The sequence below is a fragment of the Osmerus eperlanus genome, chromosome 12 (assembly GCF_963692335.1).
Source record: "Osmerus eperlanus chromosome 12, fOsmEpe2.1, whole genome shotgun sequence".
In the NCBI taxonomy this organism is placed as follows: Eukaryota; Metazoa; Chordata; class Actinopteri; order Osmeriformes; family Osmeridae; genus Osmerus; species Osmerus eperlanus.
In genome coordinates, this window is record NC_085029.1 from 9245737 (window position 1) to 9262256 (window position 16520).

Genomic DNA, 16520 nt, shown 5'->3' on the forward strand with positions numbered 1-16520 from the left:
GCACATGCACACACAGTCACTCACACACACTTATACACTCATACACCCACACATGTTTCTGTTTCATTTAGCCCTCTAGTCAACGGCTGCAAACATGGGCTCTATTAAATGATGACCATGTTCGTCTTTCCTCTGTGTGCTTTGCACCTCTGAGAGAAACACTAATTATGTCTTGCAAAACACCGAGCCTCCTCTCACACAAAGGCCTGACGCTCATAAGAGCCCTAAAACATGAACACTGATATGAATGTGCTGTCAAAGCATTGCCAAAGCTGTTACTCTAAAAATACACCTGTCGCCATTACAGACTCACACAAGGTAACCTTCACCATCGCATCCGGCTGGAGGGTCTGTCGACGTTGTTAGCTTCTGACAAACACACTCTGCCAACACACGCTCACTCACACTCTGCTAATGCACACTCAAACAACACTGTGCTAACACACACTCACACACACTCTCACACCCGCTCTTTAAACACTCTCCTAATATAATCTCAAACTCACACTGCCTGTTTTATAGACCGAGATAGGCCTCACGACACAAAGTTGGAGAGAGAGAGAGAGAGAGAGAGAGAGAGAGGGGTAGACATTGGAAAGTGGGGTAGAGTGGGACAGAAAGTAGATAAAGAGGGAAAGATAAACAGTGGGGAAGAGTACAGAGAAAGAGAGGAGGGGAGAAAGAGAGAGAAAAATAGAGAGGGAGAGAGTGTTTTGACAATAGTTGAAGGACTCTGGAACAGACAAATAAGGTGCCTCCCAGTCATCAGGATCAAGAGCTGTGATTGGTCACGCCTCGTTAGGGACATCCCTTAATCCGGGCCCACAGAGGCCTGGACAGACCTTTAGGCAAACACAATACCCAGCACGGGATTGGTCAATAACTAGATTAATTAGCATACATAACAATAGAAGTGGAGGGTAGAGGGACTAATGTGCTATCTGTAGAGGGGGAAGAGGAGATAAGAGAGGCTGATGAGAGGGTAGTGGAGGGAGGAGAAGAAAGAGGAGAGAGGGGGGAAGGAAGAGATAAGGGTGGAGAGGGGAGGAAAGTCTGTGTTGTTTGAATAGGGGGGAGGAGAGAAGGGAGGTAGAGAGGAGGATAGGCAGTTGAATGAGCATGTGTCCTCTTGTTGTTTATGAATGATATTTTGTGTAAATATGGCGACGACCCCCCCCCCCCCCCCGGGTTCTCGTTCACCTACACCAGGTCCTGGTGTTAACATATTCACGCTTCCTGTTTCATTATTGATCTCACATAGACTATTTGTCTCCTGCTAAAGACCCATGAGATTGGTTAAGGCCAGACAGCGCTCTGTCCAATTACGCATCCTGTCAGACTGAGGGGGAGGAGTCAGAGAGGGAGGGTTCAGACGGTTACTGTTCTACTAATGTTGTTTACGATGCCTGTGCTGTTTTATTGGACACTAAGAGCCCGCTCTGATGCTTACTTAGTGTGTTTGCAGCCAGATGCTGTTTTCCCATTGCCTTCATAAATAGAACCATCACCAGTCTTTAACAGAGACACACACACACGCGCTCGCGTGTGCACACAACCCCCCACACACTTGCCTACATAAAACCTCGCACACACACACAAGCTCGCGTAAACACACTCACTCGCATACACACAGCCACACACTCACACGCCTCATCGAAACACACACACACACTCTCATGTACACACGCTCAGGCGCACACAATGCTTGCTACTCAAGCGGTGTACTAATACTGATAAACTGATATTCTTCTGCGTCTTTCTTCCATTTCTTCCAGTAGCATCCATTATGCATGGCTCCCAACGGCTTGTTATTCTGACAGCCCCGTGAGAGACGCGAGACTCCGCTAGACCAGCCACACTTCCCAGAGTGCACTGCTCTGATGGCTGACCTTAAAACTCCTGTTTGGAGAGGACAGCAGTATGCCAAACGACTGTGAGCTCCTTAGACACATATTCACACACACACACACACACACACATATTCACTCACACGCACACTTACACACACACAACCAGTTTTGAAAAGGTCAGCCGGCTTATAATTCCTGAGCCAAGCATTTTAGGGGGAGAGGACACTTCTAAAGGATATTTTACTGGAGGTTGTCTCTCTGCTTGGGGGGTAAGACAATAGTTAGCTTTAGCTCTCCCCCTCTTCCTCTCTTTTTCTTTCACTCTGTCTATCCATTAATCTCTCCATTCTTTCCATCCCTCCATTCTGTCTATCCGCCCATCCATTTCTCACTTATTCCTCCATACATCCGTCCATCCATCCGTCCATACATCCATCCATTTTTAGAAAGAGTTTATCCTCCTGCCGCCAAACAGCAGATCGATGTTGTCTGAATACCAAGCTGGAGGAGTGTGTGTGTGTGTGTGTGTGTGCATGTTTGTGCGTGTGTGTTGGAACCCTCTTGGTAACCAGTAACCCCCTCTCCCTACCACAGCCAAGCTTTCTGTGCTCTATAGAGATTACTGGCTGTTTCTCTTCATTTGTATTCAAGTCATCAGATACTGAATTATAAGAACCATGTATTATTCAGCTCAGGCTTTAAAGGTGTTTTTCACGGCTCTGTGAGCGATTGTGCTGCTTTTGTTGAGGGATACATGTTTTTTGTCAATTCGGTCAATGCCTGAGAAAAGAGGAAAAGATGAGGCATACTCGATTTCTCCATGTTTACTGTATGTCCCCATCTCAGTCAAGCAGTCGTTTCTGTCAGAAGGGGATGTGGACGTGATTTATTGTAAATTATCTGACCTCGTCCATGTTGCCATGCACTCCAGATGGCTCAACTTTATGTACACTTAAGAACTTATTACGTTTTTCACCCTTTTGACCATGAATACGTTTTGGTGTTAAAACCCTGGAAAGCTGTTAGAATGTGGCAGATGAGGTGTCTGTCTGAGTGCACAGCTCATCTCCATGGCGAAACATTCGAATTCTTCCAGAAGTCTCTAGAAGGATTATCTTTCTCGGCTGCACTCTGAGCAGATTTGGCCTCTTCTGCTGATCACTGATACTGTACTCGGGAGAGAGGGATGGAGCGAGAGGGATAGATGGGGAGAGAGAGGGAGATGGAGAGAGGGATGGAGTGAGCCGAATGGAGAGAAAGGGAGATGTGGAGAGAGAGATAGGGGGAATGGAGAGAGAGATAGAGGGGGAGAGAGAGATGGGAGAGAAGGGGGGCAAGTGGAAGACAGGGGGGAAGATGCAGAAAAAGAAAGAGGCAAACAGGAGACATAGAGAGAGAGAGAGAAAAACAAGGGACAGAGAGGAGTAGAGATAGATGGAAGGAGGGAGAGAGAGAGAGAGAGAGGTCTAAAGATAGATGGCAGCAGGTTGACTGATTGAGGACTGCGAGGCTGGAGTGTGGCTGGCTTTGCTCTGTGGACCTCGTTAGAGGCCAACACTTAGGAGCGGGCTTCTGGAGCAGCCATTAGTGAGGTGTCAAAGAGTGAGAGTGTGTGTGGATGCGTGTTTGTGTGTGTATGAGTGTTCGTGTGTGTGTGTGTGTGTGGGTGTGTGTGTGTGTGTGTGTGTGTGCATGTGTGTGTGGATGCGTTTTCTGTTATCTCGGCGAACACAGCTTGGCCACAGGCTGGGCAAGCAAGAGCTCTGATTGGTGAATAAGGGATTACCACAGTGACTGAGTTACTGAGCACCACACACTCTGGCAGGTGTGTGTGTGTGTGTGTGTGTGTGTGTGTGTGTGTGAAAACATTAACCCAGAACTGCAGGAGGAGAAGACTAACAGCTGTAATACCCTCATACTGGAGACTGCTGGCTGGTGGGAAGAACACTCCTCATGCTGTGTGTATATGTGTGTGCTTGTGTGGGCGTGTGTGTGCTTGTGTGGGCGTGTGTGTGCTTGTGTGGGCGTGTGTGTGTGTGTCATGCCTGCCTTCAAAAAAAAGAATTGAGGCTGGTTTGTGCATACGTAAGGACCTTGAGCATGGAGGACACACACACACACAGGATCGGTGGGATACAGCAGAATGAGGCAGCTCAGACATGGTATTGAGGTAAAAAAAAAAAAAGGAAAAAGAAAAACTGAAAGAAAGAAATCTACAAAGAATGCTCTTCAAAAATACAATTTTCGAAAAAAGTTTGTGCGTGAGTGTGGGAGTGTGTGAGTGTGTGTTTGCTTGTTGGGAGATATTGGCTAGCCCGCAGGTCACAGTAATATTCATCCAGCAGAGCAGCTTGTATTACCATGCTGCAGGTGTCTCCACACTAACACAGACAATGTCTGTCAGGCAGACAGACATTGTCTGTCTGTGTGTCTGTCAGACAGACACACAGACAGGTAGACAGACATCAGACAGACAGGTAGACAGACAGAAAAACACACACACTAACCACAGCCGCTAGATGCTGCTACCTGGTTCATCATGCACCACCCTTTTCTCTCAGGAGCCAAGTGATTGTGTAGCGGTGTGTGTGTGTGTGTGTCTGCAACAAACTCTAGACCAAAATGTCCTTCATGAAGCTGTGCTAACATTGGTAGTTAATCCTCCCTGTTTCTCTTCACAGCCTACTGTTTACATGAAATCGTTTAAAACTAGAAGGTAGCCTTCCTTGACATTTGTGTGTGTGTGTGTGTGTGTGCGTGCGCTGTTTGTGTGTCTATTGAGCAGTCTATTGAGCAGTGTGTGCGTGTGTGTGTGTTTTAGGTTTCCTCCTGTCAGTGAGGAGGCGTCCGTGGGGACCATGGTTGGCGTCATACTTGCAGCAGCTGTCAATCAAACCATAATCTACTCCATCGTCGAGGGCAACGAGGGGGGTGAGTGTATGTGTTTGTGTACCCCTATAGAGATCCTGACAATGTGTGGGCCTTTAAGTGTTTGTTTCAGACGACTACTTAGAAATGAATGTGTCTCTATGTGCATGCATGTGTGTGTGTGTCTCTCTCTCTCTCTGTGTATGTATGTCTCTTTGTGTTTGTGTGTAAATGTGTGCGTGTCTCTGTGTGTATGTATGTCTCTTTGTGTTTGTGTATAAATGTGCGTGTGTGTCTCTGTGTGTATGCGTGTGCCTCTGTGTCTGCGTGCGCGCGTGTGTCAGGCGAGTTTGCGGTGAACAACAGCACAGGAGTGATCTCCACGGCCAGACTTCTGGACTACGAGAGGAACAGCAGCTTCATCCTCAAGGTGGAGGCCGACTCCATGAGGGTGGTGGCCTCCAACCTGCGAGCACCCTCCAAGAGTGAGCCCTCCTCTGGAGAACCAGGGGGGAGAGAGGGGTGGCTGGAGGGAAGGAGGGAGGGAGGGAGGGAGGGAGGGAGGGAGGGAGGGAGGGAGGGAGGGGGGGGGGGGGGAGGGGGGGAGGGAGGGAGGGGGGGACAGAGTTGGGGCCCAGATCCAGGCCGGTCTGTGTGTCTCTGTGTGGAGCACAACACAGCTGTGGTTCAGGGTTCGCGAGCAGGTTTAGAGTCACCCTCCTACAGTTTGCCCGTAGCGTGTCTTTAGCACTGCCAGCATGTGTGTATTGAACTACTCTGTTTGCCTGCGTCTATTGAGCAGTGTGTGTGTGTGTGTGTGTGTGTGTGTGTGTGTCCAGCCAACACAGCCAAGGTGGTGGTGCAGGTTCAGGATGAGAACGACCACGCACCTGAGTTCCTCCAGGCTCTGTACCTGGGGGGCGTGGCCGAGGATGCCAAGACCTTCACCTCCGTCCTGCAGGTCCAGGTACGCCACACCTGCGCCCGAGTGTGTGTGTGTCTCTACCTACATGTGTGTGTGTGTGTTTACCTACCTGTGTGTGTGTGTGTGTGTGTGTGTGAACATGGTTACTGTGTAGACAATCTGCCCTGAGCTGCTCTCTAGATTATCCTGTATTCCTGAGTGTAATGAGATTAGCAGGTCAGATTAACGGAGCTACCCCCCCCCCCCCACCCTCTTCTCCCCTTCTCTAAGGGCAAGTCTTTTCTCTATGTGTGTAGGTGTGTGTGTTCGGGTTGGCGGGTGTGTGTACGTGTCTGTGTTTGTCGTTTTGTGTTTGTGCACGAGCAATTTTTGTTCTCCTCTCTGTGTAGGGGTGATCCCTGAGCCCCGGCCCCCCTCCTCAGCTCAACTCTCTGGGTAGCAGGACCCCGAGCGCTGGCCTCCTCTTTGTGGCCTGGTAGCGCCCCCCTTGTCACCCACCCTGTAAACCCTTTCATTAGTCTGGAACAAGGAAGGGATAATTGAATCCTCCAGGAGTGCATGGGGTGGGGGGGGGGGGGGCTGAAGACAGAGATCCAGGAAGGGCAAAAGAGAGATGGAGGAGAGAGAGGGACCAATGGGAGAAAAGGGAGAGAGAGAGATAGAGTGAGAGAGGTGGGGAAAAGGGACAAAGAGAGAGCGACGGAGAGGAGATAGGAGATGGAGAATAGAGAGCGTGCCATGGAGACACCGAGAGAACATGAAGGGATGTTTTTTCGCGTTTCGCTCCCTGTGCCATTCTCTCACTCCTTAGTCCTCCTCTCTTCACCCTTTTCTTTTGGCCTCTGCTCTAACTAATTGAGAGGGAGGGAGGGAGGGAGAGCAAGGGCGGATTGAAGGGAGGGAGGCAGCAAGGGAGGGAGGGAGAGAGAGAAGAGGAAGTGAGAGATGGAAGAAAAGAGCGACTGGGAGGAGAGAAAGAAATGGAGGGAGGGAGGATTGGAGAGAGAGGAAGGGAGGCACGGAGCATGGGAGAGAGAGAGAGAAAGAGAGTGAGTGAGAGAGAGAGAGAGAGAGAGAGAGAGAGAGAGAGAGAGAGAGAGAGAGAGAGAGAGAGAGAGAGAGAGAGAGAGAGAGAGAGAGAAATAGAGAAAGAGAGAAAGAGAGAAAGAGAGGGAGAAATTGAGTTAGCAAAGTAAATTACACCATCTAGCCAACCAGACGAAAGATGCTTCGTGGTGTCCTGATGACCTCATAAAGACAATAGGGGACCCAGGCCAGTCCACCTGTGAGAATTCTAGTGGTTCTTGGTGAACTATTGAGCATATTGAGGAGACATTGTTAGTCTTAATGAGTCCTGGGGGGAGGGGCCTGTCCTGTACCCTGGTCCCACTCACACACTCCCAATATAACTCACTATCACTGTGTGTGTGCACGCGTGTGAGCGTGTGTGTGGGTGTGTGTTTGGAAGACATAAGCTGGAGCACACGAGCGCTCACAGCTCAAACACTCCTCCCCCTACAGTTTCACAGAAGAACTACAACAAAGTGCTTGACTAACAGCAATGAGCTCTGAAATGAGCACAATGTTACTTACGTCTGTGTGTGTGTGTGTTTGTTTGTGTACGTGCTTGTGCACACACTTTAGTTCATATCTGTGTGGGTTCCTTTGCCTTTGTGCATATGTGTATCTCTGTGTAAACGCCTGGTTGTATGTGTGTTTGTGTGTGTGTGTACATGCCAGGCTGTCGACAAGGACACGGGAAACTACAGTGCGATGTCGTACCGTCTCATCATACCGCCCACGGCTGACGGCAAAGACGGCTTCGTCATCGAACCTCTGACCGGCCTGATCAAGACCGCCATCATGTACCGCAACCTGCGGCGCTCCTACTTCAAGTTCACCGTCGTTGCCACCGACAACTACGGCGAGGGGCTTAGCAGCAAGGCGGAAGTTGTGGTGAGTGGTCACGTGATTACGATTCAAACCGAAACTTTATTGACAGACCCTACCTGTAAGGAGGAGCAGGAAAAAGCTATTACACTACCCTTCAAACGGACACAAGTGTAGCTTTTACCGCGTGGGCACGATGGTGTTCCAGGTTCAAGAGATAAAAACTTTATTGGCATACCTTGACCTACGTAGATAACATCTTTGGAAATGGGATTGTGGACAACCACAAAACCACTAACAGTTTCCTGACTGTTATAGTGCTTCGGTTAGCCTTACTGGTTCTATAGTTTATAAAACACACACACACACACACAACCAATCCATGTCAGGGCTCTATAGAGGAAACAGGGCTCCAGTTTGTGGATGGGCACCAGACCACAGGACTAATATCTCACTCTGGACTGCTTCGCTCAACACACTCCTCCCCCACACACTTGAAGAAACCACTTTAGTTTAAAAACAACAAAGTATTGATGTTCTAATCAATGCAGAGGGGACAAAGAGAGCACAGTGCCAAGTGTTGTGGATTGTGTGGCCAACGTGTCTTTGTGTGTTTGCTTGTGCGTGCCTGCCTGCCTGCTTGTGTGTGTGTGTGTGTGTGTGAGTTGGAATGCGTGTTTGTGTTCCTGCTTGTTTGTGTGTGTGTTTGAGTTGGTATGCGTATGTGTGTGCGTGTGTGTGTGCGTGTGTGTTTGTCCAGTGTTGTTGGCCATTGGCCAGCACCGTCGATGGGTCCATCCCAGGCCAGATAGGAGTCATTGATAGTGCATTTGAGGCCTGTTCCTCTGGCCTGCTCTGGGATTAACAAGAATACTGGACCAGATCCTTCAACAGAACCTCCTCATCCAAGTCCTGGATCTGCTCCCAGATCTGGATCTAGCTGCTTGTGTGTGTGTTTGTCCTGTGTGTGTTATCCTGCGTGTTATGTCCTGTGTGTGTTGACTTGTGTGTATGAGTTTGTTAACTGGTGTGTGTGTTTATCTCTTTGTGTGTGTTAACCAGTGTGTGTGTATATGTATGTGTGTTGACTGTGTGTGTGTGTATCTGTTGACTCGTGTGTGTTATGCTGTGTGTGTTAACCGGTGTGTGTGTATGTGTGTGTGTGTTGTCCAGGTGTCGGTGGTGAACCAGCTGGACATGCAGGTGGTGGTCTCCAACGTTCCTCCCACCGTGGTGGAGCAAAACAAGGAGCAGCTGATCAGGTGACACGTCAAGTAGAACACACATCTAGACCTACACAACATCCATATATCCAAGACACATCTGGTACAACATGTATCTAGATATCTAAGATAACATGTCCAGTATAGTATCCCTTTATTTATCCAGGCTTGCACATCTGGTATGAGAAACATCTATTGATCTATAGTCATCTCAGTACGGTAGACATCTATGGCACACATGTATCATTTTATATTTCTATCCCCGTCGTTGCCTGTGCTATCTCCTACATCTCTCTCATCGCACACATCTCGGTTTCTGCGCGTGTCTCCGTGTAATTATAGCGAAGCACCCTATCTAGATGTCATATCCTCGTCTCAAGGCCGGATCTGATATTTAGCTCCCCCGCTGGTGTGTGTGTGCGTGACGCTGGCGTCTTCCTGAGTGTCTGGGAGAAGAAACACTTCAGCTCTCTTAACTCCAGGCCCTTTCAGTGGCGGGCAGGTGTTGCAGGAGGGACGGGAATCAGCGTGGTGTGGAGGGCCTGGGGCCGTGAATAACCGCAACTGTTTTTATCACCAGCACTCTAGGATAAAACGATCCCCTGCTGTTTGACGGTTGCTAAATGAAGTGTGTGTGTGTTCATCACTTAACATGTGTGTGTATGTGTGTGTGTATGTCTGCATCTGTGTGTGTCTGGTGTGTGTGTCTCTGTGTGTGTGTGTGTCTTTGTGTGTCTATGCCTGTATGTGTGTGTCTATGCCTGTATGTGTGTCTATGCCTGTATATGTGTGTGTGTCTATGCCTGTATATGTGTGTGTGTCTATGCATGTTTGTGTGTGTGTCATACCTGTGTGTGTGTGTGTGTGTGTGTGTGTGTCATACCTGTGTGTGTCCAGTATTCTGGAGCGGTACGTGCAGGATCAGATCCCGGGGGCCAAGGTGGTGGTGGAATCCATCGGGCCTCGTCGCTTCGGAGACGGCTTCGAGCAGGAGGATTATGGGAAGTCTGACCTGATGGTGTACGCCATTGACCCTCTGACCAACAGAGCCATCTCCAGACAGGAGCTGTTCAAGTGAGCCTGCCTGGAGCCTGCCGTCACCCACTCTGCCTTCCCTAGCACACACACATACACAAACACAGACATACATATGTAACATGTGCAAGCACATATACTGCCACCTACACACAACACACACACACACTGACATACAAAGTGACACTCTGACACACTCATCTCCTCAGCCCTTGTCAGTGAGGGCTTTAGGGCAGGGTCGTCCCTTATGCAGGATGAACGTCAGGGGAGGTGTGTGTGACCTGTCTGTCTGTCTGTGTGTGTGTGTGTCGGGCGGGGGGGGGGGGGGGGGGCTGCTGGGAGAAGTGTGCTTCCAGCAGGGACATAGACTGAGGACTGGTGTGACGGGGGGGGGGGAGGGGGGGGGGATGTGAGGGGGGATCAGAGTGGGCAGGGTGGGGGGCGGGGGTGTTCAGGGTTGACATGGTCTATTACTGTGCTCTGTGTTACGCGCTGGCCTACGCTCACAGGTCCATTAGAGTCAACCTCTAGAAGCCCCCTGTGACAACAGCCCTAGTTCTGCCACTCACTGCCTAGCAGCCTGCTGCCTCGCACACACACAATGGAACACACAGACGCACTTGCATACGGACACACACACATGCACGCACACAAACACGCACAGACACACACACAGACACACACACTGAAACACGCACTCGCATACTGACACACAAACACACACACACACACAGCTCTGCCTGTTTCAGTCTCACAGCAGAGAGCAGTTGGTCTCATGGTCTAACAAATACCTCATTGTGCTGTTGATTTAAATGCTGTGGTAGTGTTTGTTCATTTCCTTGTAAAAATGAACACGGGCTGAACACACACACACGCACACACATACACTCGATACACAATAACTTCATCCCACCAAACCACCCAACCAACCCAGTGATAACCTCCTGTTTCCTGCGCTCCACAGCTACCGACCTCCCTCTCTTTCCTGTATGCAGGTTCCTGGACGGGAAGTTGCTGGACATCAACAAGGAGTTCCAGCCGTACCTGGGACGCGGCGGGCGCATCCTGGAGGTGCGCACGCCCGACGTGGTGACCAGCGTGAGGAAGGCCGTCCAGACGCTGGGCTACAGCGAGGGGGCACTGCTCGCCCTCGCCATCATCATCATCCTCTGCTGCATCCCCGCCATCCTCATCGTCATTGTCACCTACAGGCAGTGAGTACGGGCGCTGCGGGGGGGTGGAGAGAGAGAGAGAGAGAGAGAGAGAGAGAGAGAGAGAGAGAGAGAGAGAGAGAGAGAGAGAGAGAGAGAGAGAGAGAGAGAGAGAGAGAGAGAGAGAGAGAGAGAGAGAGAGAGAGAGAGGAGAGAGAGCTGAAGGCAGCGCATGGCGGAGGTGGCGGAGAACGGTAAACAGGGATGACACATTCCTCTACAGCGGAATCCTCCGTGACTCACCTCAGTGCCCTTGTCTCTAAAGTCACCGCAGGGGGAAACAAGCAGCATAGCAAGCTATGTTTCTGTACCAGCACCAGGGATAATATTTGGCTGTGGCAATGACAACAATGATCTCTGTCCCTGTAAATTGCCTTCCTTATGACTCACGCTGTTTCTCTTTCTCTCCGTCCCTCTTCCATTCTCTGCTGTCATTATCAACAGGTTTAAAGAGTGAGTATCGTCATCTTTCTCATGATTATCTTGGTCTTCTGCGGTGAACGTGTTTGGTTGTGCCTTCCGCCTTCCCCACTCTTTCTCCAGTCAGTGATTGAGATCAGAGAGGGCAACGATATTGCCTGCTAATAAAAACTGTATTATTGATGGAAGGAAGGCCCGTTTCTCCACATTTCTGCCGAATGTTGCAGTCCTAGCCTGTATAAATAAGAAATGACTTGGCAAAATAGCTTTCTTTGAGTTTATTGTTCCGTCAGATCCAGTTTGTACCAGATTGCAAATACATCTGTGTGTCTGCATGTATAATTCAAAAGTGCCCTCTCAGAATTATATTGGCGCAGTTCACTTAGAACCCAACTTTTTCTGAAGCCTTGAAATGATAAACCCGAAGGTAACAATGCAAGAAAGAGCAGATAGTACAATAGAAGACAACCTTACTAACTAGCATGGGCTTCATTTCTGTGAAAATCAGGTGTATAACATATATCCGTTTTACTAGTGAAATTTTTGATAACCCCTAGCTAAAGAATATTGTGCTGAAATTACACATACAAAGTATAAGTACAAACATACTTACATTATGTTGATGTTGTCAACACGTATGTGAATATACAATATAATTTGAAGTACATTTCGGAATTGAGTAGAACAATACCAACATAATGACAATGTGTAAAGCTACGATAAAAAGAAAAATACAATTTTTCTGGTTGGGTTAGGTCATGTCAACTCTAGCATTTATTATTTGTGACGGGATATGTCAATGTGAAATGTATTCAATGTGTCAGCTGTAGGAATACTATTCATACAACATACAATCTCTGTCAGTGACGATACACTTGGGTGTGGGTAACCGTGTGTGAACCCCTTCCCTCCTGCGACCCAGGCGCCAGGCAGAGTGTGCCAAGACAGCCCGTATTCAGATGGCCCTGCCAAGCGGCAAGAGTGTGGGCGCCCCCACCAACAACCTGTATGAGGAGCTTGGAGACAGCACCATGTGAGTGTCACGGGGGGGGGGGGGGGGGGGGGCGAACAGGCCTGCTCAGGCCTACAGACATGGCTCCTTGGTTCCTGAAGCTTTAGCTCAGCGAGGTTGTCCTTTGGTCGGATTCAGGAGACTTGGGGTTCAATTCCCGTCCGGGACTTTTACAGTGTACAGTGTAGACTGTGCTGGAAGCTTTGCTGGGCTGAATCGTATCTATCCTTTTGACGATTCCTCCACGTTACCATGAGGGTGCGTTCTGGTTCCGAGTTCTCGGTTCTGCAGATGTCGGGTTCCGTGTTCTACGCGTCGTCTCGGCTCGTACCGTCTCCATGCCGACGTGATGGGAGGGAAGTTGTGCATTCCCTATCCGCAGCCTCTCCCTCTGAGATTTCCTGCGGGCATTAGCATAATAAGACACAGCGTGCTGGGAATGGGAAATTCCAGATATTCTTATGGTGGCCGATGGACCTTTGAGCAAGGCCACATGCATAGCCGAGTTGAAAACCACAGCAGGCACAGGAACGTCAATTAAAGATAATTGAAATAAATTCCGGAATTTAAGGACTGTGGGGAACATAATGAAGTCAATCGATAAGATGCTGAGTGCTTGAGCACCTGTGTGTTAGGGCTGTTTGCTGCTGGGCATTGAATAGACCTCGTGTTGTGGGCTGGGATAAACTGGACTGGGCTGGGCTGTACCAAGCTAGGCTGGGCTGTAGCGAGCTAGGCTGGGCTGCACCGGGTTGGGCTGGGATGTACTGGCTGGGCTGGGATGGAGGATGTGGTTCTGTCACCAGCTGGACCCTAGTCTGCTTGGCTTGGTTTTGATCCCACATCAACAGTGTAGTCAAACTCCCTATGCACCCACAACACCCCCCTCGCCCCCCCCCCCATCCTTCTTGTCCGCGCTTTCCCCTTCACACTCACCTGTCTCTCTCTCCTCTCCATCTGTCCATCCTCCGCTCTCCTCCATCCTTCCCTGGACTCCAGACTGAAGTGAGTACATGTGCGGATGTTCTTTCAAACTGTGCTAGCTTAAGCATTAGCGCTGCTTTTTTTTCTGTAGATTGTGCTTGTGTGTAAAAGCATAGCTAATGGTGTGTCGGTGTTTGTCGACTTGTCGTAGCATAAGTGTAGCGGTTCCCGTGTGTGTAGAATAGTTTACTGATTAGTGTGAAGGTGTGTGTAGCATGGGAGATATTGAAGGATCTATCATTGGCATGCGTGAATCCTGATTGGTGGATCAGATTTGATCCACTGATTAAGATTAGCATGCCAATGGTGAATCCTTTCCATTCTCCCATCGTATAACAGCCTACTGCATTTCAGTAGTGAACCCCACTGTCTACAGTGCAGATCAGAGCTGTTGCCAGTTGTTGAGACTCTGGATTAATGTGTCGTGTTTTGCTCTGTAACAAATGCTAGGAGAGGAGAAAGGTAAGCGGATGTCACAGAGGATCGTACGTTGTGTGTTTTAGCCTCAGTCTTCCAACCTCTAGATCTCCTCCGATCCTCGTAGGGCTGGATCGCGGCTGTGGAACGTGTTAGTGCAGAATGCGGAGTCTTCTCACTGGCGCTAGAGGGATCTAGAAGGATCTGCTGGGTTTATATGGGGGTTTACTAGTGTTGTGAACGCATTTGATAGCGTATTTATTTAGCAGACACGTTTAGCCTAAGCAATGCACAGATGAGGATTAGAACCCGCAGCTTTTAGATCGGCAGTCGAATGCTCTAACCCCGCTAAGCTACCCCCCCCCCCCCTTGTTGTGCTAGTGCAGGGTTAGGGTTGGAATTATGTAGCTCTCCGCCCTCCATCCTTTCATCCTTCACCTCTCGCCTTCCCTCCATCTTATCACTTTTGGGGTGTGCTGTCTCTCCCCCCGCCCTCCGTCGCCCGCAGCCGTCGCTGCGTTCTGGAGGAAGGCGACCGGCAGCGGCTGATCAGCAGCTTCGCCTCGCGCGCCATCGCCGCCCACCAGCAGTCCAGCGCCAACGGCATCCTCCTCAACAACATGCCCAAGTCCGAGTCCAACATCACCTTCCTGTCGGACGACAACCCGCTCACCACCAAGAACCCGCTGTTCTACGACGGCACCCTGAGCAGCCCGGACACGCTGGGCCGCAGCCAGAGGCGCAGGGACCTCCTGGGGAGCGGCTCCCTGCCCAAGAGAGGCCTCCTCCGGGACTCCTTCCTCCGATTCTCCCCCGGAGGAGGCGGTGGGGGAGGAGCAGGGGGAGGCCACAGCTGGACCCTGCCCTCCAGGCTGCGGCGCCGGGACATGTACGCGTCGCTGAGGCGCCAGGTGGTGATGGACCCGGTCCAGTGGGAACTGGAGCTGCTGCAGTCGGAGCTGCGGGCCAGCCGGGACGACGGGCTGGACGCGGACCTGGAGGAGGACGAGGACGCGGAGCTGGGGCCCAAGCTGACGGTGAAGGAGCAGGCCAGGCAATTTGAGCAGCTGCAGGAGATGAGGCAGAGGCAGAGCCGGGACTCGCGGGGCTCCCTCTCCCCGGACTTCCTGCTCTCCGTGTTCGGGTGCCCGCAGCAGATGACGCCGCCGCCGCCGCCGCCAGCCGCGCCCCCGACGCCCCCACCGCAGGTGGCCCCGAGCATCGTGATCACACAGAGTGACGGCGGGACCCCGCCACCCAGCCGCAAGCCCACGCCGCCCGTGCTGCGGAGGTTCAGCTCCAGCTTCTCCGCCTCGGCCGGCGAGCCCTACGAGGTCAGCCTGGAGATCATCCCAGAACCCCCCAGCGTCCCCGCCCCTCCCCCGCCCTCCTCCTCCCTCTCTCCCTCCCCACGCGCCCCTCCACCGCCCTCCGCCTCCCCCCCTCCCGCCCCCCGCGCCCCCGCCCCTCCCCCGCCCTCCGCCTCCCCCCCTCCCTCCCCCCGCGCCCCCCCGCCGCCCCCCTCCGTCCCTCCGCCCCCCCCGTCCCCTCCGCCTCCACCCGGCCCCGCCCCACCGCCCCCGCCTCCCCTCCCACCTCCCGTCTCTCCCTCCCCCAAACACCCCTCGGCCTTCGTCCTGCCGCCCCTGCCCGCCGTGACCACGCTGAGGCCCGTGTCCCTGCGGGCCCCGCCGCCCCCTCTCCCCGAACCCGAGGCCCCCAAGAGGGAGCTGAGGGGCATTCTGAAGACCATCCCCAACATCGCGGCCCTGGAGAAGTCGGTGGCCAAGATGTACAGCCAGATCGACCAGAAGCAGAACCCCCTGAAGAGCATGCTGAAGAGCCAGTCCATGGAGTCGCTGGACTCCCTGGACGCTGCGGATCTGGAGACGCCCCTGGAGCGGGCCCCCTCCCCCCCCGCCCCCGCCCCCCCCCGGGCCCCGCAGCCCCACCCCAACATGAACTCCATAGTGGAGGAGCTGGAGAAACGCTTCCCTTCGCATTCAACAGTCATGTGATCTTTCTCACTCTCTCTCTTCTTCTGTTCTCCTCTCTCTCTCTCCCTCTACATTCCTCTCCCCTTCATCACTGTTTCATCATTTCATCAGAGACTTTTATTCCTTTTGTGTCATTTGGATGTTTCGTTCTTCAATCCCAGATGTCGTCTTCGTTTCTATGTTGTTTTTATGTTTTCATTTTTCAAGAACATTATTTTCAGAAAGACATTGCATGTTAGTTTGTCTGTATGTTTTAGTGTAAATACACCATGAATGGTTGGTGACTCCCTATAGTCTGCCCTGTAATGACTAATGGCCGTTTAAATAACAACATTCAAAGAAAAGATTCTTGAGAGTTTCACTGTTTCTGTTATACTCTCTCTCTCTACTATACTCTGTCTCTCTTTCCCTCTTTTCCTCAGTCTGCCTCCTTGTCTGTCCCTCTCTCTGTCTCTCTCACTCTCCCTCTTTTACTCAGTCTCTCTCTCTCTCGTCTCTCTTAGTCTCTTTCTTCTCATCTGGCCTGTCTTCTGTCACATCTTCTGTCACACACTCCTCGGTTCTCCAGCCTGCTGCACATTCCAATCGACACGCGGAGGAAGAGAGAGAGAGAGAGCAAGAAAGAGTTGCAGACTGACGGAGAGCAAAAGGGAGAGAGAGAGAAAGACAAAGGGGGAGAGAGAGAGCA

At 51.2% G+C, this 16520-nt stretch overlaps 1 protein-coding gene across 1 annotated transcript in view; it reads left to right on the forward strand.

The window, feature by feature from the left end:
* The window catches only part of LOC134031657 (protocadherin-15-like), a 47671-nt gene extending 31353 nt beyond the window's left edge, over positions 1 to 16318 (forward strand). Inside the window, exons 4-13 of the mRNA XM_062475363.1 lie at positions 4672 to 4781; positions 5063 to 5203; positions 5558 to 5685; positions 7384 to 7599; positions 8707 to 8795; positions 9654 to 9830; positions 10787 to 11005; positions 11447 to 11455; positions 12345 to 12455; positions 14344 to 16318. Of these exons, the coding sequence (XP_062331347.1) occupies positions 4672 to 4781; positions 5063 to 5203; positions 5558 to 5685; positions 7384 to 7599; positions 8707 to 8795; positions 9654 to 9830; positions 10787 to 11005; positions 11447 to 11455; positions 12345 to 12455; positions 14344 to 15853 (2710 nt within the window). The 3' untranslated portion in view covers positions 15854 to 16318. The remainder of the gene's footprint in view (positions 1 to 4671; positions 4782 to 5062; positions 5204 to 5557; positions 5686 to 7383; positions 7600 to 8706; positions 8796 to 9653; positions 9831 to 10786; positions 11006 to 11446; positions 11456 to 12344; positions 12456 to 14343) is intronic.
* Positions 16319 to 16520: the final 202 nt, after the last annotated feature.